Source organism: Micromys minutus, assembly GCF_963924665.1.
Source record: "Micromys minutus genome assembly, chromosome: 18".
NCBI classification, from domain to species: Eukaryota; Metazoa; Chordata; class Mammalia; order Rodentia; family Muridae; genus Micromys; species Micromys minutus.
The window spans coordinates 1,242,027-1,267,035 of NC_137953.1; the positions used below are offsets into that span (position 1 = coordinate 1,242,027).

The window sequence follows — 25,009 nt, forward strand, 5'->3', positions numbered from 1 at the left end:
GTTAGGAGGATAGAGGTTTCTAACCCCAAATCCCTAATGTTAAGACCCTGAGGCATCTGAGGTGAAGTGAGAAGGGTAGCAGTGGGCTATATGAGGACAGTAACAGTCAGTGGGGTGGCCGGGGATGGAGGATGAGCCATTGGGCTTCAGAGGAGGGGAGCTGCAAGATCTGACTTGCTTTGACAGCCCACTCTGTGGGCAGATAGCAAACAGTGGGAGGAGCTTGGCTATGGAAGAAGGTTCTGTGTTGAACCAGTGGCCGAGGAGTCTCCTGAAACATTGGATATGGAAACTGGGACATTCCCCCAGGGGCCAGACCTTGTATCTGAAAGGACAGCATGACCACAGGCTGACAGGAAGACATCTGAGGAGGAGGAGACCCTGAGGAGAAATTAGGATGTCACTTTGCCAGTTACTGTTTGTGTGGCCATATCTAGGTTAGGTATCTCTCCTGTACTTCTGTTTTCTAGCCAAGAAAAAGAAGACACTAAGAGTTTGTGTTGATGACACTATTGTGAGCGTTACATAAATGCTCTCTGCACCATGCAGAAGGTCTGGAAGTTAGTCGTCACTCAATACATTTTTATGATAGAAGCTTAAACAAAATTTTAAAGGAGCCAAGTGTGACAATATATGCCTGTAAGCCCAGCCCTCTGAAGGCTTAGGCAGTAGGCTCTTCAAGTCAATGTCAACCTAAGCTACACATACAGTTTGAACTAACTGGTTGTCTCTAGAGAATTGGGTCCCCATCCTAGGTCCCGTATCCCTATAGCAACAGAGGAACTCTGATGAAAAGACGTGACCATGGTGTACGCACTATCATTCAGCCACACTTCAGTGGTTAGAAAGAGACAAACAAGATGGCAAAAATCCTCTCAGTTCAAACACAGAGCTCTACTCCCCACCAGGCCCCAAGCAGAAACTCTAATTAAACACTGAAACTTTCTAAGGCAAAGCAGAGGTTCTGTGGAAGGTGGAAGGTGTGGTCTTCCAGAGGTGACTTGAAGTCTCAGGCTGGTGTTTGTGCAGAGGATGTGGTTTTTAGATTAGAAATGATCCCTGGGGCCTAAGCAGAGGGCTAGTCCTGTCTGTGCCAATCCCAGCCTGCCCCATCCCTCACTTGGAAGCAAAACGCCTTTTAAAATATGAAGCTAAGACTTTTCTCACTTTATTTGATGCCCACATGGACAAGTATGTCCCGAGTTTTCCAGAGCCACGGTCGAATAAACTGCTGCTCTGGCCAGAAGTAGGAATTCCATGCAGGTTTACAGGACAGAGGTTTGCTTTCCACTTAAGCACTAAAAGATTCCTATACTCAGCGCAAACGTTGCAGAGTTGCCTGGCTATAGAGAGTGTTAGGATTCAACCCCCTTCCCCAGTGTCCTAGTCAGGGTTTCTATTCCTGCACAAACATCATGACCAAGAAGCAAGTTGGGGAGGAAAGGGTTTGTTCAGCTTACACTTCCACATGGCTGTTCATCACCAAAGGAAGTCAGGACTAGAACCCAAGCAGGTCAGGACACAAGAGCTGATGCAGAGGCCATGGAGGGATGTTGCTTACTGGCTTGCTTCCCCTGGCTTGCTCAACTTGCTTTCTTATAGAACCCAGGTCTACCAGCCCAGGGGCTGGGCCCTCCCCACTTGATCACTAGTTGAGAAAATGCCTTACAGCTGGATCTCATGGAGGCATTTCCTCAAGGGAGGCTCTTTTCTCTGTGATAACTCTAGTTTGTGTCAAGTTGACACAAAACCAGCCAGTGCACCCAATACACCTGCACCTGGGTTGCCTAGTACTGCACCCTTTTCCTCCCAGACGGTAGTGTAAGGCTGAGAATTATGAATGATTTGGTACAGTACAAAGCAAGTCGATTTTAGGACCATGGAGAGCTTTCATTGAAGATTATCTTTCTCTAAATAAATATTTCACAAGTCTATCATGTTTTACCCAAAGAGGACAGAATTCAGGAAGTTGTTCAGCCAGCATTTCTTAAACAGCTACTGAGTATCCAGTATCCCGTTAACAATCTGCAAAATTGTTGTTGGCGGAAGGAGCCACCAGGCTGAAGAATGCATAGAGAAGAACATCGAGGCTGGAGATAGCTCAGTCATTGCCTGAGTTTGATCTCAACCCACCTAAGACAATAGCCAGGCATGGTAGCACTCACTCCATTATGGGGAGATTGGGACAGGCAGACCCTTGGGCTCACTCACTGGCCAGCTCGCCCTACTTAGTGAGTTCCAAGTGCCTCCAATGAGAAACACTTTAAAAAAGACTGAAGCAGACAGCATCTGAGAAATGGCACCAAACTGTCTTCTGAACTCTGTCATGCCCACACACGGATGTACACAGTGAATCAACGCTAAAGTCAACTGTAAGATTTCGGAGATGAGAGGAGAGGGTCTCTGTGGAGGAGGCAATGCCACAGAGGTGATCTTAAAGATGATAATTACAGGGGTGTAGTGGGCAGAGACTTTGCCCAGAGGAAGACAAGCCTTTGCAAGGGCTCAGGACCCCTGACAGACCCCTGAGTTGTGGGCTCTTTCTCTCCACTTTTGTTTCCTTGTCTGCTGCTTTTGCATTGAGACCATTTCTCAATTTTACAACTGCTCCACTCCCAGGACATGTGCCCACCCTTGGTCTTGTCACCCAGTAAGTGTCATGATACCAGACTCTCATTGCTGATTAACTGTGAGCTCCAGGTTAGGTTTTGTTTGCATTTCTCTTAGGATTGTAAAAATCGCAATCTTCAAAGAAAGGAAAAGGAACATAGAGTTATACCTAAGGCTCTAAGTCTAATTAAGTAAATGGAGAATGTGCTTCCATTTTCTCCCTAATTTATGTAGGGGGAAAGCCTAGCTAAAACCAATAGTTAATAATTTTAAAAACCCATGTGATGTCACTGGTCAGATAATTTTTTAATGAAGATAAAAATTTAGTGATCTTCATTGTGAGGCATCAAAGCAAGAAACCCTGGGTATTGTAGGCATGGCATGATGTGGGGGATTGATTCAGGCTATTAGTCAGAAGCCCTAGCTCCAAAGGCAGCCATGGTGGTGCACGTCTGTTATTCTAGCCTTGGCGAGACTGAGGCCGTAGGACAGGATTTCAAGATTGTTCTCGGCGACATTGTGAATTCAAGGCCATTATACACTATATGAGAATATGCTTTAAAAAATAAACAAAATGCCATCCCTACCACTGTGGAGGGCAGGTCATCTAAACCCCGTATTACATGGCTCTAATTGGAAGAATGGCACATGCTTAAAGAGACTGGAAGCCACAGTCCTCTGTCAATGAATGATGGCCTTGTTAGTTTATTGACACATCTCTACTCCCCTTACAGGATCTGCTAAGCATCTCTTGTGGCAGCTACACATCCCCTCATAAAGAGGCTCCCTCTTAATAAGCCTGGCTGTTAGGATCAGGGAGGAAAAGCTTTGAAGATGTTTTCAGGGTTACTGGGGGAGGGGGCAGGCAGGAAAGCAATAAATCAAGTTTACTGATAAGTCAAACAAGGCTGGGCTGCAATTTTCTGGTCTCCCATTGCCACTTTGGTATAAAAATGTTTCCTCGGAGCATTAGCACTTGGAATAAAGTAAGCAGCCACTTAGGAAGATAGTCAAGATGCTGGAAGCACAGTGTTTGTTAGGTGGGGCATGCTTCTGCTGCTTCTGAAATCCCTTCTGTACAGGTGACATCTGTATTCCCACCAGTGGTGGCACCACAGCTGGCTATGCCACACTTCACACCACAGCTGGCTGTGCCACACATCACACCACAGCTGGCTGTGCCACACTTCACACCACAGCTGGCTGTGCCACACATCACACCACAGCTGGCTGTGCCACACTTCACACCACAGCTGGCTGTGCCACACTTCACACCACAGCTGGCTGTGCCACACTTCACACCACAGCTGGCTGTGCCACATATCACACCACAGCTGGCTGTGCCACACTTCACACCACAGCTGGCTGTGCCACACTTCACACCACAGCTGGCTGTGCCACACTTCACACCACAGCTGGCTGTGCCACACTTCACCTTTGGAGCACTGCTCCCTTTCTGTGAATATGCCCCACCCCCAGTTTCCAGATTGTCCTCCCGGGATTTTTATTAATTTTTCTTTTTAAAATTATTTTTATTTCAGGTGCTTATTAATATGGGAGGAAGGGCATATGTAAGCCAGAGGAAATTACTTTTGAGGGACAACTCTCTCCTTATTTGTCCCAAGATCAAACTCAGGTGGCCAGGCTTGGTAGCAAGTGCCTCAACCTGCAGAAGCGTCTTGTTGGCACTCATCCCAAATTCTTAATCATTTTATCCTGAGTCCAGACTGTTCTTCACAACTCTTGGTATTTTTTTTCTATAAATATACATTTGAGTGAGTGTGTGAGTGTGTTGATTCAGAGCTGTCATCAATAGATTTGAAGGAACTTGAGAACACACAGATGTCGCTGGTTTCATAGTCGGACAGCTCTCTAGGTAAACAGATGTCTTGTACTCCCACCATCGCCAAAGCTTCTTCAGTTTCACCAGCAGGGTAGGCAGTGAGTCCAGTAGCCTGGGCTGAGAGGCAAGCTTGTCTTCCAACAGAATAATAATAAAAAATGCTGGTACGCCCTTCAGAGTGCAAATCAGAGAAGACATTTCTTCTTCTGTTTTCTAAGGTCAAGTAAACAGTTCATCCATCAAAACATTCATCAACATCTGTCTCTGTGATGAATAACCCATAGTACACAGGGGAAGAGGCCATCACAGCAAATGAAACCAGAGATGTCATATTAGGACCAGTGTGTGTAGAACCAGAACTGTGGAGAGCGATTGGAAACAATACCCAGCCCTTGCCCTCTAGAAGCTACGACACAAATGCTCTGGTGGGAAAGACACCCCAGAGGTAAACATTATGCATTTGGGGTACAGTAAAACACAGGACCTGTAAAATCCCCCCATTCGTCCTAAAGACTAGAAGTTTCCCCTTCTGAGCATCTTTAGATGAATTATCACAAATGCTCCAAATATGAGGCTACTTTCCAGCCTCTCAGTGGTCTTCCTGCAAAACCAAGCCAGACAGCTCCTTCCAGAAACACCAGGAGAACATGTCAGAACACATAGGCAGCTTGCGTATAAGTAAGTTTCACCCCAGCCAGAGGCTCCCCTAACTCAATACCCCCCGCACGAAGGAGAAGAAAGTAAGACCAGGCACAAGCTCTGGCCTCCCCTACAGGTGTCTACAGTGTAACACCTTGCCTCTCGCCCAGATCTCTCCCATGGAAGGGTGACATAGAGAGGGACCTTGAGAGGTACTCTGACAGAATGTGGAGTCTGGGCAAAGGGTCCATAGAAAGTAAGTGCCAGGCATCGGGGTGGAAGCTCCGCCCTGCCTTTGAGTAAACTGCAACCAGGGGCATTAATGTGAGGGCACAGCCTTGTGTCCCCTGTCATTCAAGGCAGAATAAATGTTCGTCCGTGTTCCACAACTTAGCCAAAGTAGCTAAGTGCCAAGAGTGGCCGGTATGCAGCCTGAGGCATAAATGGATGGGTCTCAGAGCTTTGTTGTCAGCCTTGAAGAAAGGAGAGCCAGGTCCACGTTTTCCACTGCTAAAATTGTAGGTGGTGTGTCCTCTAAAGTGTATGTGTTGGGGGATCAGGAAGGGGTTGCTTAGAGAGGATAAGAAAGCTAAGTCTGGCCTTGGATCAAATAAGTTTGCTGTCATCTGACGCTGGCTGGGTGATGTTAGACCTGAATAATGTGCCCTTGCACTTGGCTGTGAGCTCTGTGACTGGAGTAGTGATGGTTTCTGAGATGTCGTGACTTCTGGTCACAGTAACAGAGTGTGGTACCTAAACCTAAGGAGGCGATGGGCCCTGTAACCTGACAAAGGTAAACTCCATTTGAGTTTGGTGATCGGAAATCAAGAGTGTTCTTTAGAGCAAGCCCCGAGAGGCTGGAGGGCAGCATCGTTTGTATTGTGCAAAATATAGAATTGGAAACCATTAGTCTGGCTGGGGACGCATCTGGCACAGAGAAAAAGGGCCCATTCTAAAGCAGGTGTGGAGATGCAAGGATTGAATGGGATGAGAGGCAGCTAGCTGCTGGCTGGCTTTTAAAAAGCCTCAACCATTGCCTCAGGTGGGAGAGGTCCCTAAGGCAGCTCTGCTCAAGCACAGGGAGTCGGCAGCTTGGCAGAGTTCTATAAAGGCCATTTGGCATCAGATAAGTGACTAGGCAGGCAAACTAGATTCCCTCCCCCTCGTAGAGTCTGTAATTGTGGATCTACGCACACGTGAGCTGAGATGGGTGAACTTAGCCCTCCTGAGTGGAATGGATGAGCTTGGCTTGGGCACTTCGGAAATAAATTTGAGAGACCTTTGTTGTTGATATTGGAGGGGGCTCCCCTGTGAAATGCAGGTCAGCCAACCTCCACCCCATACAAGAGAGGTCATATTTCAGCCGCACTGCTCCACGCACACCTTCTTGGTTTCCAGGTTCGCCACCTGCGGCACTTTTCTTCACTCAGCCATACAGAACACAGAACTTTGTGTGGTGAAGCGGTGTTCTGTTTGTTTTTCTTTAAAGTTACTTTAATAATATACCTGTGGTCTGGTGCACCGTCACCAGCAAGGGTAGAGAACCACAAGAACACAAGGGTGCAGAGCTTGGATCTCAAATACTGCTTACAAACTGAAATCCAAGAATTCGCCAGTGCCTCTATTTTGATAACCCTCAGATGCATAAAAATATATTTTAAGATGTTTTGAAGGACTCCTGCTGGTTTATTTTTCTTGGATAGTTGAGTAATCCAAGACTCTTCAATATTTTATCTCTAAGTATTTTAAAAAATGTTTGCTCTGAGTTTGAAATTTCCTTGTTTTGAGAGTTGATGAGATTTTAAAAAAAATAATTTTCTGAAACTATGCCTTAGAAAATGCTGAGATACCCCATGGCGAACAGTAGAGCTATACGTTAGATCCAATAGTCAATAAACAGAGTGAATGTGTTGAGATACACATGGGGAAACACAGAATGAGAGCTTGCACCATCAAACCAATTCAGCTCCCTGCTGTTTACAATAAGACACACATGCCATAAAACAGGAAGACAAACAAAGGTGGAGACGAAAATTCCAGAAAAGTTATATTGAGCAAAAAGAAAAAAGAAAAATAGTGTAGCTGTTTAATGGAGGGAACTTAAACCTTATAGCCAAAAGGAGGAGGAGACATCATATGAGGAGGTACAGTGACAATTTATTACTGTCATGAAGACCGGCATGGTGTGTATAGGAGCAGTTAACCCCAAAGTAACATGATTCTGATCTACACACAATGGCACACCATGATACATAGAAAGAAAATCTGAAAGAATGACAAAGGGGCTTTTATAAACCTACCATCTTTCTGTTCAGAGATTTATGTGCATCTCTCCATAATCATTAATAATTATCCATAAAATAATAAAAAATATAAGTGATTTGAATAATAGTTTTTTAAAAAGACACTGACAGATTATGAATCCAGAACAAAGTCCCAACTAGTGATTAGACTTGTCTGAGATGAGAAACTAAATAATCAGAGATGTGTCGCTTTGGTTAGAAGACGTACTCACACTGTTTCCCCTACGTTTTCACATCTCTGAGATTAAGATGACACAGTTAATCAATAAAGCATAATGTAATGGGCAAAGGTTGTCTTTGGTGGCCCATAAAAAGACTTAAGCATCCTAGAATGAGTGACTGAAATCTGGTGGAGAGTTTCTATTCATCTGTATTGTAAAAGAAAAAAAAATTTTTTTAAATGTGCTTCAAAAGCAACTTCTGCTCAATTACTTTCTCTCTGCCACCCACCCAAGAATCAACATCACACAGATCACATCCAAGTTCTGGAATAAAAAAAATTAAATATCCACAGCAAACCAAGTTATCAACCGATTTTTAAAATCTTGCATGCTTCCAAATGCAAAACACACATCAGGGTCACATATGAGCCAATGTGAGCTAAGAAACACTTAGAACTGATCAGTTACTGAGACACCACATACCAAAGTGGCCCTCAGAGGGAAATTCCTAGCCTTAAGGGTTTGTATAAAGAAAAAAGTTATAGGTCATCTCAGCATAGAACTTGGGCGCCCAAACAACAAAATGGTAAAAACCTAAAAATACTGGTTTTGGTTGTTGTTGTTGTTGTTGTTGTTGTTGTTTTGGCTTATTTTTTTAAGGGCAAGGCTGGGAGGATGGCTCAGCTATTGAGCTGTTGGGAGCACTTGCTCTTCAGAGGCCCAGAGTGCAGTTCATCACCCACATCAGTCAGCTCAGCTCACAACTGCCCATAACTCCAGCCCCAGAAAATCTGATGCCCTCTTCATATATATATATATGAAAGTTTACATTCCGCTCTCCCATCTCATCCCTCAATCAAAAATTGTCAAATTGCTGTGGCCCCCTGGAGTGCTGAGGCTGTGTGGCCCTAAGGCAGTTTCTGACCGACCTGTTAGGATCCTTGCCTTCGAGTTGGAGCGTCAGAAGCCACGGGCCTCCTGCATGCCAGGCCTCAGCCTTTGCCCTATTTTAGCTTTACTTTTCCTAGTCTTTTGTTTCTTGGTCTCTCCCCCTTTATACTTTGACAGCTTAGGCTTTGAGGCGTCCCAACATCAGATAATAAGCTTGTGTGAACTGTGTATTCAATAAGTCCAGATTTGAATAAGGGCCTGAGGCAAAGTGGGCGTGCCACAAGTACACAGGCCTCAGAGAACAGCCAGTGTGTCTATTCACACCTGCTCCTGGGTAGCCAAGGCTAAGCCAGAGGGTTGATTCTTAGGCTGAACATCTGGGTTAGGAACCAGCTATAAAAGAGAGCTCACTGCATGGGATGCACGGTTTATAGAGGACCCAGAAGCTGGATCATCAAGAAGAAGAAATATCAAAAGAAAGAGGTTAACGGTGTGGTAAATGAGATCAAGAGGGGAGAGAGCCTGGGACCTTCCCCTGTATGAGGTCTCCTAAGCTAACTGACGAGTATTTAAAAACAAAATCAGTAGGCTAGGCCATGACAGACCATATTGGCAACTTATAGTCACATTGCAATAAATCACATTGTCCTGGGCTCTCAGGTGATTTTCTTCTAAGGATCTCAGTTAGAGGCTGGTGAAATGGCTCAGTGGGTAAGGTACTTGCCACCAAGCCTGAGAACTGGAGTTTCATCCCCAGAGTCATCACCATAGAAAGAAAAAACCAGCTTTTCAGAGTTGCCCTTGACCCCCCCCCCCACACACACACACAAATGAGTCTATTTTTTTTAATCATAAAGATCTTATTGGGGACTGACACAAATCATACACCCAAGTCCCCCAAAGCAAGCACATTCTTTCCTCTCTCCCCTATAGAATGGTGAAGTCTCACAGGGTAAACACCTGCCCCTTTCAAGGAGCAGCTGTCTCACCATATTCACTAGAGCCACAGGGAAACTCAGAAGTGTATTTGTCCCCAGACCCAGTGCCACAGCTGCAGGACCCGCCCGCATTCCTTTGTCTTCATGTGCTAAAGCAGGTGTTCATTCACTCAGCGCCCAGAGCAGCGAGCTTATAGTGTTCAGTTTCTTCCAAGATCAAACAGTATTTGAATAAGTGACAACCAAAATAGTCCTAGGATTCTATAAAGCACAACTCAACATCAGGAAAATGTCTTCGCTCTCAAGCATGAATGCAGTCTCTTTTACCCATACCACTGGAACTTGTAGACGTAAAAAAGGCACCCTGTAACACTTGAAGTCCTTAAGATCATCACAGAAGATCCAAGCCCAACCTAGATATATGCCGAATGTGTCTTCAAGGAGAAGAAGACCTGGTAGATTTGCCACAGATACTGTGTGTGTGAACATCCTGAATTTTGTATCTTCCTCTGTCCTACCTGTGCCTTGTATGTGAACCCATGGTTCATCTTCCTTCTGGAATGCCCTCCCCTCTTTCCACCCCCAGACCCCCAGTTTCACTGTACTCCCAAGGCCAGCCAAGGGCTGTCTGGACTTGTCACAGACTGTGCCCTGGCAAGTGTCTTACCTGTACTGCACTGTAGGGTGTCATCACCTTGTGAGTTCAAAGCCAAGCTCTCTGCAGAGAAGCTGGTAGGGTTGTTTTCAGCAAGGGACCGTGGCAGGGACACAGCTTCAGGAGACACATGGCAGGCGTTACCTGCTAAATTCTCATTTCTTCCTAACTAGCCAATAGTTAAGTGACCATTCTCAGTCATTCCATTTGAAACACTGCACTGTGCCTGAAAGAAGCAAAGAGATCAAATCAGATGTATACTCTGGGAACTTCCTCCTGGAAAAAGAATCCCTGTAAGACAGCAGTTCTCAACCTGTGGGTCAAAGACCCTTGGAAGGTTGCCTATCAGATATTTATACTGTGGTTCATAAGAGCAGCAGAGTTAAGGATATATAGTAGAAACAAAACCATATGGCTGAAGCCATTACAACATGAAGAATTATATTAAAGGGAACTGCTGTTCTAAGATACAGTAAATCCAAAGGCAGAAGCAATGTAGGTACAACCCCTGGAGTTCAGCAGTGACACCCTCTACTCTGCCTTCCCCATCCAACTATGTGGTTGTGATTGCAAAAACTACTGTCTTCTGTACCTCTGGAGTGCCTTAAGTAGGCCAAGCACATAATAGTTGCTTTATAAGTGTTAGAGACTTTTGTCTTAGCTAGCACCAAAAATCAGTTGTCCAGACAATGAAGGTTAAAAAGGGCATTCCAGAAAGAAACCGGGAGAAAGGTGAAGTGGACACAGCACCAGGTCCCACTGAGCTCTGTCAAAGCACCGAGTAAGGAGGGAGTTGGAAGAATGGCTGAGAAATGAGAAAAGGCTGTTGAGGAGAAACTGGAACTGTGCACCCCAAATGCTCAAGGGGGTGTGGGTTCTAAGGGTTTGGTGGATTCCCTGAACTTTTAGTAAGAAACTTGTGAGCTTGTATGTACGTGACTGTCCTTTTCTGAAAAGGAGAGTGAGTCATTGCCACTATTTTGCCATTCTCAAATGTTAGGAATATTTGTAGTCACTGGCAAGGAGCTAGAGAGGAGCAGGTTAGGTTCAGCACTGAGTGGAGAATGGAATACTAAAATCCTGGGGTGGGCCTTGCACCTGTGAGGAAGGACATCTACACCTGGCGGTGGAAGGGGACAGAACCAGACTGAATTAGGACGAGGGTCAGAGAAACAGGACACACTGGCAAATGGTAATTGAGGAGAGAAAACGGGGGGGGGGGGACAAAATTTGTTTAACTTCAGGTTTCCAGCCGGGGTTGACTGAGGATGAGAGCAAGCTGGTTTGAGGGTGGAAATGTGAGCTCAGCCTGGACCACAGGGGATGTCTAAAGCTCAAGATAGACTTTCATCATCAGTATCTAGAAGAGAGTTCAAACCGAGCCAGAAAATGACCTACTTCTAGAAAGGGCTAGAAAGACAGCAACAGGCCAGGGAGGGGCCTGAGAGGCACATGACCAGACCTCATGCTAACCTATGCCACTAAAACAAAGACTTTGGAATGGCTATGCTGCTAGTTAAGGAAATTAAAGATTTCTTAACGGCAAGAGAGGGGAAGGGAATGGGGAAGGATGGCTCCATAGACTGTTCCAAAGCCACGTGGCAGCTGAAACGTGGCAGGAAGCTGGAAAGGAAGGGGAGAGATGGTGAAGGGGCGGGCCAACAGACACAGGTGCACGGGGATAGAATTCCAGCGACACTCGGGAACAGAGATGGCAGATAAGCCAGAAATAACAGCAGAAGACACAGCTCCAGGAAAGAGGATTCTGGCCTCCAGCCTTGCCATCCAGAGCTTCTCAGCAGCAATAAAATGACTCCAATTTCGTCTTTCAAAATCAAACTTGCCCATGCTCCACTGGCTCTGTCTGGGCAGGAAGCGGGGCTCTGAGCAGCCAACTAGAAAGACTCTGCATTCCTATTCAGAGCCCTGGAATGTGACTCTTACAGAGCACAGCCCTAGCCAAAGGGAGAGGAGAGTGGGGTGCAGCCCTTTGTACCCCTTTACCCTGCCACCCTCTGCTGACTCTGAGTATCCCACTGAAACAGAGCTAAGCTGACATGCTCTTATCCCCTTTCACCACCCCCAGCTCCAGTTAGCTCCAGTTAGAACAAGCACATTGCTGTGTGAGTCACAGGTGGGTAGCCGGAGCTGCTCTTGGCTGGAGGGTCTCTTTCCTTTTGGGGCTATCAGTGGTGTTTCAGAGACAACCAGCTTAGTAATGAAGAGGAGATATTGGAAGGAAGGGAAGAGGGAACATTGGAGCCCCCATGTCCTCAGGCTGTCCCCCAATACCCTATAGAGAATCTGGAGATCAGCTCAGTCAAGTGCTAAGGGGTCACCAGCAGAAATGGATAAGAATCTTAACTATTTTAAATGTTAAGTGTCTGCCAGACAGGGCAGCCCTCTGGAAAGACAAGTGAGTAGCTTTGATAATTCTGAACACTGAGGCTGTGCAACTTAGCAGAGACCACGGAACTGCTGCAAGCTCTTGCTGCCCCATCTCCCAGAGCACCAATCACCAGGCCTGACGCTAGGGCTAAAGACATTGATTGTGAAGTGACCCTTCCATCTGCCTCCGTTGGGTGTGGCTGAGAAGGCTGGAACTGTGTTGACCAGGTTCATCAGCCCACAATGGGCATAGGCGTGGCCAACACCCATCGCTGCGTGAGTTACTCAAAGCTGCTTAGTTAGAATTTGGGACCCCTTACTTTCTAAGGCTCTAGGAAGGTTTTTTTTTCCCTCTTTTTCTAGAGAGCTCATGAAAGCACCAGGCTCCACAAAACCTGCTGGAGTAGGGCAGCCAGAGAAATCCACCCTGGGGCAGCACATGCCCAAGAGACAAGGCATATCCAGGCCTGCCCTGTGCTCTTATCCTGTTTGCTGTATGAGTAGAGGGAAAGTAACAGACCTGGAGTCACATACACTTGGCCCTATCACAGGAGGAAACCTCAAGAGTAAAGACGGACCTGTCGGTCCCGCCTTAACTGGCACAGTTTTCCAGGCCCTGCAGGAAGGTGATTTCTTGGCTGTGCCCTAGACCAAGGGCACAGGCAGAATCCCAGAGCAAGTCCAGCTTGAAGATTCGGGTTTCACATCTCTTTACATTGATCAACCCCACCCAGCCTCCTGCTAATTCTTACTCCCTTTACTCCCAACACAGAAAAGAAGTGTTGGGTTTTGTATCCAGACCGTCTCCCAAAGCAAACAAGCCCATGATTCCACAACACTCACCCATGCCATGCTGTGTGTAACAAATCCAAATCCCTAGAGTCTACCCAGCAGATACGAGGTTTCATTTGCTATGCTTGCAAATCTTTGCCTTTGAATACAATGCCCTTCTTGTCTGTTTTTCACTAATTAATTTACTCACATCCCCATTGAAGCCCGAACCATTCTGTCCCTCCTCTCCTCCCAGACCCATCCTTACAAATCCCTCCCTCCATTATCCCTCCCCTTCTCCTCAGAGAAGAGGAAGCCTCCCATGAGTACCCCCTGCCCTGGGACCTCCAGGTGCAGCAGGACTAAGGACTAACTCTCCCACTGAGGCCCAACCAGGCGGTACCATTAGGAGAAGGGGATCCAATGGCAGGCAACAGAGTCAGAGACAGCCCCCATTGCAATTGTTAGGAACCCCACATGAAGACCAATCTACACATATGTTACAAATGTATAGGGTGCCTGAGTCCAGCCCCTGCATGTTCTTTGACTGGTGGTTCAGTCTCTGTCAGCCACCATGAGCCCAGGTTAGTTGCCTTTGTAGGTCCTGTGGTATCCTTGACCCCTTTGGCTCTCTCAATCTTGTCCCCATCATCTACAAGACTCTCCAAGCTCCACCTGATGTTTGGCTGTGGGTCTCTGTATCTGTTTCCATCCGCTGCTGGATGAAGCCTCTCAAGAGACAGCTATGCTAAGCTTCTTTCTGCAAGCACAGCAGAGTGTCATTAATAGTGTCAAGGGAAGGACTCATGAATCTCATTCAAAAGGGGAAACAAAATAGTCATCGGAAGCTGGGTGAGAGATGGGGTGAGGAGGGGAAAGGGAATGGGGATCAGGTGTTGGGAGAGAGCTGAGAGCAAGAACAGAAATCGATGAGGAAGCATCTCTGGGAGACTAGCTGAAGATCTGGAACAGGGGAGGCTCCTGGGAGTCTGTGGGGATAACCGTAGCTGAGACCCCTCCCAGCAGGGTATATGGAAACGGAAGGGGACACCTCCACTTTCAGTGGAGCAAGGGAGACATCAACCTACCCACAAAACCTTCAACCCAAAATGTGTCCTGTCTACAAGATGACAGGGATAAAGATGGAGCAGAGATTGAGACAATAGTCAACCGATGACTAGCCCAACTTGAGACCCATTCCATGGGGAAGAACCCTCCTTGTCACAAAGAGATCATCTTCCGAGCCTTGAGAGGCCGGTCGAATCTGACAGTCAGAGAATGTGCATGTGCTCCCGAGAAGGGAGCAGGGCTGAGCACCTGCCTGCGTGGCTGCTCTATGAGCTTAGGTTGGGGCAGGCTTGAAATTGCTCATTGAAAAGAACCTCAGCCCTCCACAGCTGGGAGGTCCCCCCAATGGGCTGGTGTCTTGCTGACCTGCTTCACTTCAGCACTAGTGTCCTGAGCACATAGACAAACAGCTTTGTGTCTTCCTTCAATGTCAGCATTTATTGAATAATTCACATACTTTAGCTGGTTTCAATGACAGCAACTTGTCTTATAACCCTGGTAGCGTGGCTGAGACAAATGCAGGTTCTTTGATGTCAATCTTCATGACTAATATTAACTCTCATGTCACACGGCACACAACCCACATACCTACATGCATGTATGTATGTGGTTCACAGAAGAAATACAAGTCAGGAGATCTCAGAAGGTATGCCCAGAGAGCGCTTAGGAATTGGACCAGCGCCCAGAGGGGACTGCTGGTGGAGCCCCAGCCTGTGAGCAACAGTGTTGCAGCTGAGAACGAAAGGCTGAGCCAGTGTCGGGAACTGGAAATGAGTGAACAGGTGGATGGGCAGAGGGGACAATGCCGATGGCAGGGAACACAGACAATCGGGGAGTGCTTTGCTTGTTGTTCTGTGACATGCACATAACAGACATTAGATAATAGGTGAGTGGGGAGCCATACCAGCTGTGTATTATGTATCCAGCATTTTATGGGGTCCCAATGAAGGAATCACACCCTTCCCTTGGTCTGATGTGTCTAATAACTTCCTGGGCCTGGTTTCCGTACTATGATTTTAATACATCCATGTGCCCCAGCAGCTGCAATTCACTCCCAATGACTTGTTAGGGTGGCTCTCTATCCCTGCCCAGGAAGATGTCATGAATCAGTCAGTGATATCTGGGTGTACTCGAGAGATGGTGCTATTTCTGGTCCGTACAGGGGGCGCATTTAACCTTCTCCCCCAAAATGGAGTCAAAAGACACTTGTAAAATTGAGTCTTCTAAAGCAATGCACAGACTTTTTTAAAAAGCAGTTATTTGTAATATGTAATAACTTACAGTAGGGCATAGCCTGACTTAACAGAACCAGCTAAGTCTTAACAGTACCTAAGAGCAGTTGCTGGCTCAAATGGCCCCACAGCCCTTAGTGTGTCCACAAAGGCCCAGTGGACAGGCAGGGCAGAGGCCAGCGCACACTGGTCCAGAGTCAGGTTGTGTGCAGTGGCAGCCCCTGAGCCTTCTGGATGCTCACCAGGAAGAAGCTGCCACCACCTTCTCTTCTTCCTCCTCCTCTTCCTTTTCCTTCTTCTTGAAGAGCAGATATCATGTAAGACAGAATGGGCCAAGAATGACCCAAAATCACTGAGGGCTTGTTAGAGGTCAGATACGAGGAACCAAAGCAGTCTGCCCCAGAGCAAGGTAGAGAACATAAGACAGGACCCCTTCTATAGTGCCAGGTCACAGTGTGGTATATGTTCTGAAACATTCCAGAAAACCCTTGGCTGTAGACAGAGCCGGCCCCGTGGCATGTAGGGAAGAGTAGAGATGAGAGGGTCTTCCTCTAGGAACTTGGTGAAGAGGGAGAAGGGATGACTGGTTTAGAGCAACTGATCTTGTTCTGTGCCTGAAGCGCCAAGCCCCAGACCTGTGGAACTGGCTGGTCAGTAAGATGAGCGAACAGTAAGCACTCTCATTAAAAGGCAAGCGTTTTGGAGTGAGCTTGTCCAGTATCACCCATGAAGAACATGACAGATTTCGAGCCATAGCCTGCCCTTTGGTCTCTGATCCCTCAAGTGCGTCCTTTGCCCTGTGACTCTACAGTATATACAATTTAACTTCCCAGAAAACAAACTTGACCACAAGGTCACAGAACCCCTAAGTCAAAGCTACCCAGAGTTCTCCTTCTGGGTGGTCCTTCATTTGCCCTGAGTGGCCTCTCACAGCCAATCCAGCTGCCTGACTCCACACACATTGAGTTTCCCCTATGTGGATCCCCACTCACACCTTCACAAATCAAACTTTGAGTTTGCCTCTGAACAGGAGTCCCATCTCTCCTTGCCCTGCAATAGGGTTTCTATTGCTGTGATGAAATACCGTGTGGTAAAGTCAAGTTGGGGAGAAAAGGGTTTATTCAGCTTAGATGTCCACAGCACTGTTCATCATTGAAGGAAGCCAGCACAGGAACTCAAACAGGGCAGGAACCTGGAAGCAGCAGCTGACACAGAAGCCATGAAGGGATGCTGCTCAGTGACTTGCTCTCCACGGCTTGCTTAGTCTACTTTCTTATAGTACCCAGGACCACCAGTCCAGAGATGGTGCCACCCTCCATGGGCTGGGCCCTCTCCCATTGATCACTAATTGAGAAAATACCTTACAGCTGAGAGGCTCCTTCCTCTCAGATGACTCTCCCTTGTGTCAAGCTGACACTCAAAACCAGCCAGCACACTGCCTACCCAAAAGTCACCTCCTGTGCGAAGTGTTGGTCTCTGTGTGAAGTGTGAAGAATACTGTTCTCCAGCCCAGGGTAGCTTGCTGAGGGCTAGAGCCTGCTGGTTATACCCAGGAGCCAGGTTACTCACACTTGAATTCTGGCTTTCTAGCCCTCATGAGGCTGAGGTACAAAGAGTAGAAGCTTAGGCCAGCCCGAGCTACAGAGAAACTCAGACTATGTGTAAAAGTGAAACAGAAACTGTGGCCTTTCCTCTAAGCCTTCCAAGTTTCTCCAGATCTTTTTACCTCCATATATTTAACTATAAAGTGAGGGGAAATAAGAAAATAAAGTTTAGAGTTCACTGAATTAGGAGTGAAAAGTGTTAGCCTACTACACAGAAAGAAGATTATCTCTATACATAAGTGTAGATATTAAGCAGAGATTAATAAATATTAGCCATATTAGTAATTATTCTTATCACTGTCATCATCATTTTCCATCAGCAGGTAAGTAAGTGCTTTAGGAGAAATGTGTTTTCTTTCCCCTGGGTTTGCAGCCGTGGAGTAACCCGTGCCTCCTGCTCTGTTTAGGTCCCCTCCACAGACTTTGGGCCGGTCTGTTTGGTCCTAAGTACACAACTCTGAGTTTCTAGAAAACAAAGTTTGGACTTTCATATTTGATGACGAATGTGACATGGATGACTTCAGGGAGCACATGGGACCCAGGCAGAAGCTTTCTCAAAGGAACAAGACAATGTCTAAACACCCTAACCGCACGTTGGCATGTGGGGAGGGCTCCTTGCTAAATCCCCTCTTTCTCCTCCACCACAACTAGGAGGACTTATGACTCCTATGAGGCTGCAGCAGCCAACACTGTTCATTCCTGATGTCTTTCTTAGAAGTTGTGCACCCTCCTCACTCCTACCCCTCCCCATGGGCCAGTCCTTCACCTACCCCCTCCCCATGGGCCAGTCCTTCACCTCACGGCCCACAGAAACTGCCCCATCTTCCACAGGAATGTAGAGCTGTGCCGCACAGTGTCTCAGCCTCTGCTTCAGTTTATCTGAGGTGGAAACAGTAAGGGAGGAGGACGCCATGTATAATGTGAATAGCTGTAGCCTACATATGGAAGGCTGCAGTTTTATAAGCCTCTCGGTGACCAAACCACTTATTATTCCAAGTGCAGACAGGTTTACGATCTGAAATGCTCACTGTGCTGGTTGCTATGGGGGAAACAGAGAAAAGTTCCAGCTTGGAGCCTGAAGTGATTGTTTGTGTGGGACAGCCTGGTCCTCTCCTCTCTCCTGTTCCATGTTTCTTCTGTCACTGGTTGATCTGAAGGCAGCAGCTTTCTCCCTCTCTCGATGGCCTAGAGACAGACAGGACACAGAACTGGCCCTTAACTAACACATGATATCTTGCCGACACCACTAACTGCATGCCCTGTTCCAGACTTCTGTATGCAAGCCTTGGACCAACAGGCTCTCCTGCCATGGTCTGTGGAGGACCCTCACTTTCCCTTACCCCACACGCTGACTGCCCAACCCTGCACCTGAGCCCGAGGCCTAGCTCCCTTGAGAGACAATCCCACATTCCCAAACCTTGGCTTTTTGGCTGGAGCCAAGGGTGTTTATTTCCCTGGCTTTTTGGTCAAAGACATTCCAGAGAGGTCCAGGGAATGAGCGCTACCTTTAAACCTCTTCCAGAGCCTATTGAGCTCTCAAAGTAGGAATGACTCATATCCTGGCTCTGCACTAACTTGAGGGGTCACCCTGGACAGGTCACCCAGCCTCTCTCTTGTGTAGATGTGGGAGAGGAACAGCTTTGAGAGCCTGGTAGAGAGACCTGTGGATGGACTTCCCTAAGGACCATGATGGCTTACAGCTGGGTCACAAGCCTCCTTCCTCCTGAGCCCATCTGCAGATCCCACAGATCACTCACTGAACAAGCTGCCCTGTGCTCACACTCTGATGTCCAAGAGGAGACCCCTTCCCATGAATATTCTAAAGAAGCCAATTGGGATATTTCTCATTAGAAAAAAAAATTTAGAGGAAAAGAGAAAATATGGATTTTTAAAAAGAAGTAAATTGTCCTGCCAGTGAAGGTACTTTAACATCTCAATACATGTAAATGGTCTGGCCAGTGACAATGCCCAGTGTGGGCCAGACACCTGTAATCCTGGCACTCTAGCACTTGGGGGCAGGGTGAAGATGAAAGGATCAGGAGTTCAAGATCAGACTCTGTCCAATAGTGAGTTCTAAGTCAGCCTGAGATACGTGAAATCCTCTCTTAAAACAAACAAAAAGCTTTTGTTGAGATTGTTAATAAATATCAAAGACACTCTTTCTGCCCTTTACTCTTGAGTCAGGGGTACAGAAATCTCTTCATCCCAGGAATTATTTCTCTTATTTATATGTTCTTTGGCAGCACATTCCACCATAGTAGCTGATAGCTCAGTAATTCCACATCAAGAATTTGTACAGTTGTCTCTTTTAATTGTAATATTATCTAAGAAAGTATCCCTGGTTGTTTTCATAGGCCAAAGGTAGGGCTGCCAGTTTCATTCAGGTAGCTTCGATGTGCACAGCAGTGTCTTGTGCCCCCAGGACACTGTGGCACTTGTGTGGCTGTTGGGGAAGGTCCCAGGTGCTTCCATAACCAGCAACCTCAGAACATAGACAGCTGGTCGCAAGTGGGACAAATATTTGCTGTGACCTAGCAGGCACCTCAGGCCATGCACCCTGCCCATCTCCAGGATGACTTTGGCACGTGTGGAAGTAGTTGATTACCAGCCTCATAGCCACCCTACCCTCACCTACAGATTGGCATAAGTAACCCTGTCCCCATTCCTGTGTGGCACAATGACTCTAGACTTCCTACCCACAGCCTAGAAGACTGTTGCAAACACTTCTCTGTAGGGGGTAAGATTATTTTGAATCATCCCAGGAGGTACCCAGAACCCCAAGCTTTGCGAGCTGGAATAGGTTCCTAAGGTGAGGACAACACTAGGGGACAAAGGAGCATCCTTTAGTCACCTCTGTGAGATGGATCATTCAGAATGATCCCAAAATAAAGATCAGGGACTCCCTGAAATATCAAGTCTATTTCTCTTGAAAATCAGCTAAAGAGAATGTGTTGTGCAGCCTGACCCTGAGTGATGGGCTGAGTCGGGTGTACAGTATGCTTAGGTTGGGTGGAGGGTGACCAGGAAGATCCAAGTGTTCCACCTCACTGACCACCCTCTCCTCACCCCATAGTCAGATGGCTCCATCCTGGCAATTGCCCTGCTGATCCTGTTCCTGCTGCTCGCCCTGGCGCTGCTCTGGTGGTTCTGGCCCCTGTGCTGCACAGTGGTAAGTGGGCCAGCCTCAGGCCACAAGAGGCAAAGGGACGTAAAGAAACCCCAGGTACATCAGTTAGAGTGTGTATGTGGGGGGAGGGACCAGAAACTGTAACAGTAGGAGATAAATCTTGCAATTTTTATACAAACCAGCATAATCCAGGCTTGGTCAATTGGTTCTATGAGCTGTCAGCATGGGCTAAGGGTAAGGCTACGAATGGCAAAGCCTTTGTACATATGGCCATGTAAATACAGAAGACAAAGATTAAAGTATTTGGTGTTTGGAAAGGACATAGATGGAGCTGGGGTTGTCATTATCCAAAAGTACTTTGTTAGGGTCAGGATCCATTGATACATTGTATGATGCTGGGTTTGTTATGAGTTAGGATCCATTGATACATTGCATGATGCTGGGTTTATTGTAAGCGTTGAGATTCATTGATACATTGTTTGGTGCAAGGTTTATATCTGTGGGAAATGTTTCCCAAAATAATCTTTTCAGGACAGGAAGAATTGTCACCCAAAACAGGATTTGTTTTGCAATTTTCAAAATAATTTTAAATGAATTTTTCTGGTTTAAGTTCCTGTGGCCTGGTCTCATTTTGTAAGTCAGGGGCTTCCTGTGTAAGAGAAGATTCTGGAGACAGATAATATCTCCTGTTTGTGACGTTATTGATTGCCCTGCCTCTTATTGCTTAATGTTGGCCTGTATCCCAGAGTTTCAAGTGTCTTCCAAACTCTGTGTTGGCCACTCTCTTCAGGGATCCTGACTGGGGATGGATGAAGTCATGTTTCCGTATGGGAGTGCAGTGTGCAGGAAAGAGAGTCTCTCCACAGAGACCCATTCAGAGGTTTCTGGACAGTTCCTCTACCATGAGAGACTATACTGAACAGCCCTCAAACTAACAGAAGGTGTCTGTGAATTCTGGTCCCCAAACCTCCCTCTGTCGCTCTCCTTGCCCCTCCTCCAAGTGTGGGAAATGCCACTTGACCCAGTAGCTGAGCTGCAACACTCCCGTCCCTCTTAAGGAAACAGCTAGAGCCATGGACTTACAAAGTGTGAGCACATGAGGCCACTCTCTCCCTGCTGCAGGGGGCCATGTCCACAATAGCCTGCAAGGACTCCACCCCACACAGGCCAACCGTAACCTTTTATAGCTACATATCCTAACCCTCCTCTCCACAGCTTACCCTGCAGAAAATGTTGCTAAATTCAGTGGTTCTCGCTACTTTATCTGACCAGGACAGGCCCTGTTGCAAGGAACCACTAAGCCTCGCATTTGCAGGTGTCTCCTTCAGAATGTCCAAACTAAACCCCTCACATTATCCCTTTTATAAAAGGTCATTCATTGTAAAAGATCAAAAGAAAACTCATTTTCTTGAATCTCGGGGACAACTTAACAAAGAAGATGGTTGGACATCTCTAGTGACCAATTTAGAACTTAATAGGCCTTAAAATGAGATAAAAACAAAGTTTTCGGATACTGCTCTCCACCCATGTCACAACACTGAGTTGTAGGGCCAGACAACCACACCAAGGAACTTGCTAGTGACTGGTGTAACTAAGCTTGGTGCAAACAGACAGCGACTCATCCAGTATCTCAGGCTCAGACAGGTGTGAACCCTGATCGCTCTCCAGTACACCTCCATCTGGACCTTCTCACTCTGCCACTTAGGAAATTAGTTTCAACCATGAAGGATACGGCCCTCCCTTCTACATCCCTGACCCTGCTGCATCCCTGCCTTTGTCTGCATCTCAGCCCCGCCCCCAGCCTCTGCATCTCGGCCCCGCCCCCTGCATTTCGGACCCGCCCCCAGCCTATGCATCTCGGACCCGCCCCCAGCCCCCCTGCATCTCTGCCCTCCACTCTCCATCTCCATCTTCTCCTGTTAGCTTCCCTCCCCCTATCCTGCTCCTGTGCCTGCAGGTATTGTGGAAAGAGGTTGGCAGTGACTGGAGCTGACCTGCTACCAAAGCATCATTAGCATCATTATCCCCTGTCAGCTAAAGGAATGGGAAAACCCTTTAACTTCAGATCCCCATGTAAAGAACCAGGAACTGGAAACTGTGCTGTCTCCTCCCAATGTCCTTCTTACATCCTTATGTCCTCATGAGTCCCTCTGGAGATTCCCTGTTTTCTGCTGTCAGACATGGCTGCATTATTGAAACTACCTGAGGATTATGTAATTGGGGACAGCTCTTCCAAACTGTATCTACTGGACAATGAGAATAGTACACCTCAAAACAGGAGGAGCACAGGCAGTGGCTTCAAAGATGTCCTTAAACTAGCCTGAAGAACAGTGATAGTGGCAGGCTCCCTTGGGGCCCTTATCAGATTGATCTGTGTGGTGAATTCCCAAACATGCCAATCCCAGATCTCTTCTTCTGCCCGTTTTTGTAACCCTCTAAACATTTGACACACTCACACCAATGACACTGGTATTTCTACCAGAAATACCAAAAGAAATACAGTCCTAGAGAATTCTGAAGCAAGTCAAAGTGCAGGAACTGGGACTGTGCCCTCCCTCCTTAGAGTCTGCCTCACTGACTCCTAGATAAATACCATGTCATCAACACAGTGACCTCTGTAGCCTTGCTCATACTCCACTGACCCTGCTGGCAGCTGGAAACAGCTGGCCCATAGCCCAGGCAGAGATGCTCCTCTGAGCCTAGCGGGGGCTTCTGAGTTCATGGGTTTATTTTACTGTGCTACTTCCCAGACTTCTGCAGTGACCCTGACATCATGCTGTGACCACTGTGCCCAAATGGTCTACTCAAGCACCATGCCAGTCACTTAGGCCTTATCCACTCATGAGAGCACCCCGCTGTGCCTGTCACTTTAGACATCGATGAATGTGGCCTCTTAAACACTCCCAGCCACAGGCAGGTGAGGGGCACTAGACAACTTCAAGTTGGGGTTCCAAATGGAGGTGGAAAGCAATTTCGTGTCTTTAAAGTGATCTTATCCCTTAGAAAATGTGTTATATTTCCTTCTCTACCGCTTTGCTCAGCAGTGTGGAAGTCCTAGACTGAGGGTGTGAAGGGCCAGGACTAATTGCAGTCAGACCTGAAGCTTGTATTAAATTCGGCCAGTCTGCTTTGTGGGAGGGAAGATTGATCTGTCTGTCCGTTAGCACCTCCAGCTTCCTATAGGTCTTTCGTATGGAGTTCCCCATCTTCCTGTTGTTTCCTGACTTTGATAGGAATACTGTTTTTTAATTTTTAAATATTATTTATTTAATGTATATGAATACACTGTCACTGTCTTCAGACATACCAGAAGAGGACATCAGATCCCATTACAGGTGACTGTGAGCCACCATGTGGTTGCTGGAAATTGAACTCAGGACCTCTGGAAGAACAATCAGAGCTCCTAACTGCTGAGCCATCTTTCCAGTCCAAAGAATACTTATTGTAACCTGGGGGGAAAGAGCAGAAGGCTAGAATGTAAAAGGCAAGCACCCCTCCCCTCTGCAGTGCTAAAGTCCTTGGGGTGTGTTCCTAATATTCTAATAGTCCTCTGCACAAGATCAGGGAGACAGTACATTTAATCCCAACACCCAGGAAGCAGAAGGGGGTGGGTCTCTATGAGTTCTAGGCCAGCCTGATCTACAGAGAAAGTTCTAAGCAAGCCAAGGCTATTTAGCAAGACCTTGTCTCAAATAAATAAGTAAATAAGGTGGGAACAATTTAGGATGCTTTCGGGAACCTGAACTTGGCTTGAGTGTACGCCAGCCACTGGCAGAGCGTTTACCTGAGCCCAGCACTCCAAAGTTTGTTTCCTCTGATTCTCCTCCCTGCTTCTCTCCCATCTCTAGCCTCCCCTGCACCCTCCACCCTCAGGGGCCTCCTCTCTGTTTTTCTATCTCATAAGCCTCTTGCTCCATTCCCACCCCCTGCCCTCTCTTTCAGACCCAATACCCTCATTCATCCTCACTGATACATTAGTACATAAAAACACGAAGAGCTACAAGCCACCTAAGAGACAGAAACTGTGCGGCCGGTCTTTCTGAGTCTGGGTCACATCCTGTAATCTGATATTTCCAAGATCTATCTACTCTCCAAGTTTCATTACTTCATTTTTTCCCCTAAAGTGAAATACAATTTCGTTGTATAGCAAGGGCTGTGTTTTCAGGAAGGCTGTAGGCAATACAGAGGACTTGTGTTTCCCTGCACCCAGAGCCTTGTGTGGGGCAGCCCGTGTGCTGCTCTTGGCATAGGAGTGATTCCATCTGGCTACTCTGTGCCAGGCCAGGCTGGGCTCACCAGCAAAAAGCAACTGGGAGACCTTGTCATTGTCTCTGCCACTGCTCAACGGGCAAGGCCAGGTTAGAGCCCAGTGTCTGTTTAGATGAACATGGTAGTCTGCGTTTCAGAAATCGAGGTGCCCAGTGTACAGTGGATTCCTGTGGAATCCAGATTACAGATTATAATCCCTGCAACCAGCATTGGTACATTTTGTGTGATGCCATTGTCTTCGGGGCTCTGTTCAGAATCTGGCCCATTTAGGATATGGAATAAATATTCAGCAAGTGTGAGGCAGGGTAAAACGAGAGTTGGTCTGAGTGGCAGTCTACCGGTGCTGTGGTTGTGTGAGTGCGCGTGCACGCGTGCATGCATGTATATGTGTGAGTGCATGTTCATGTATGTCTGTGTGCATATGGAAACCAGAGATAGATGCTAACTCTCTTTGTTGGTGGATTTCCACTGTATTTTTTGAGACAACCCTGGAGCTCATGAATCAGCCCA

At 47.0% G+C, this 25,009-nt stretch overlaps 1 protein-coding gene across 1 annotated transcript in view; it reads left to right on the plus strand.

The window, feature by feature from the left end:
- Window positions 1–25,009, plus strand: part of ANTXR1 (ANTXR cell adhesion molecule 1) — a 172,643-nt gene that overhangs the window by 85,334 nt on the left and 62,300 nt on the right. Inside the window, exon 13 of the mRNA XM_080932612.1 lies at window positions 20,177–20,272. Within this exon, the coding sequence (XP_080788738.1) occupies window positions 20,177–20,272 (96 nt within the window). The remainder of the gene's footprint in view (window positions 1–20,176; window positions 20,273–25,009) is intronic.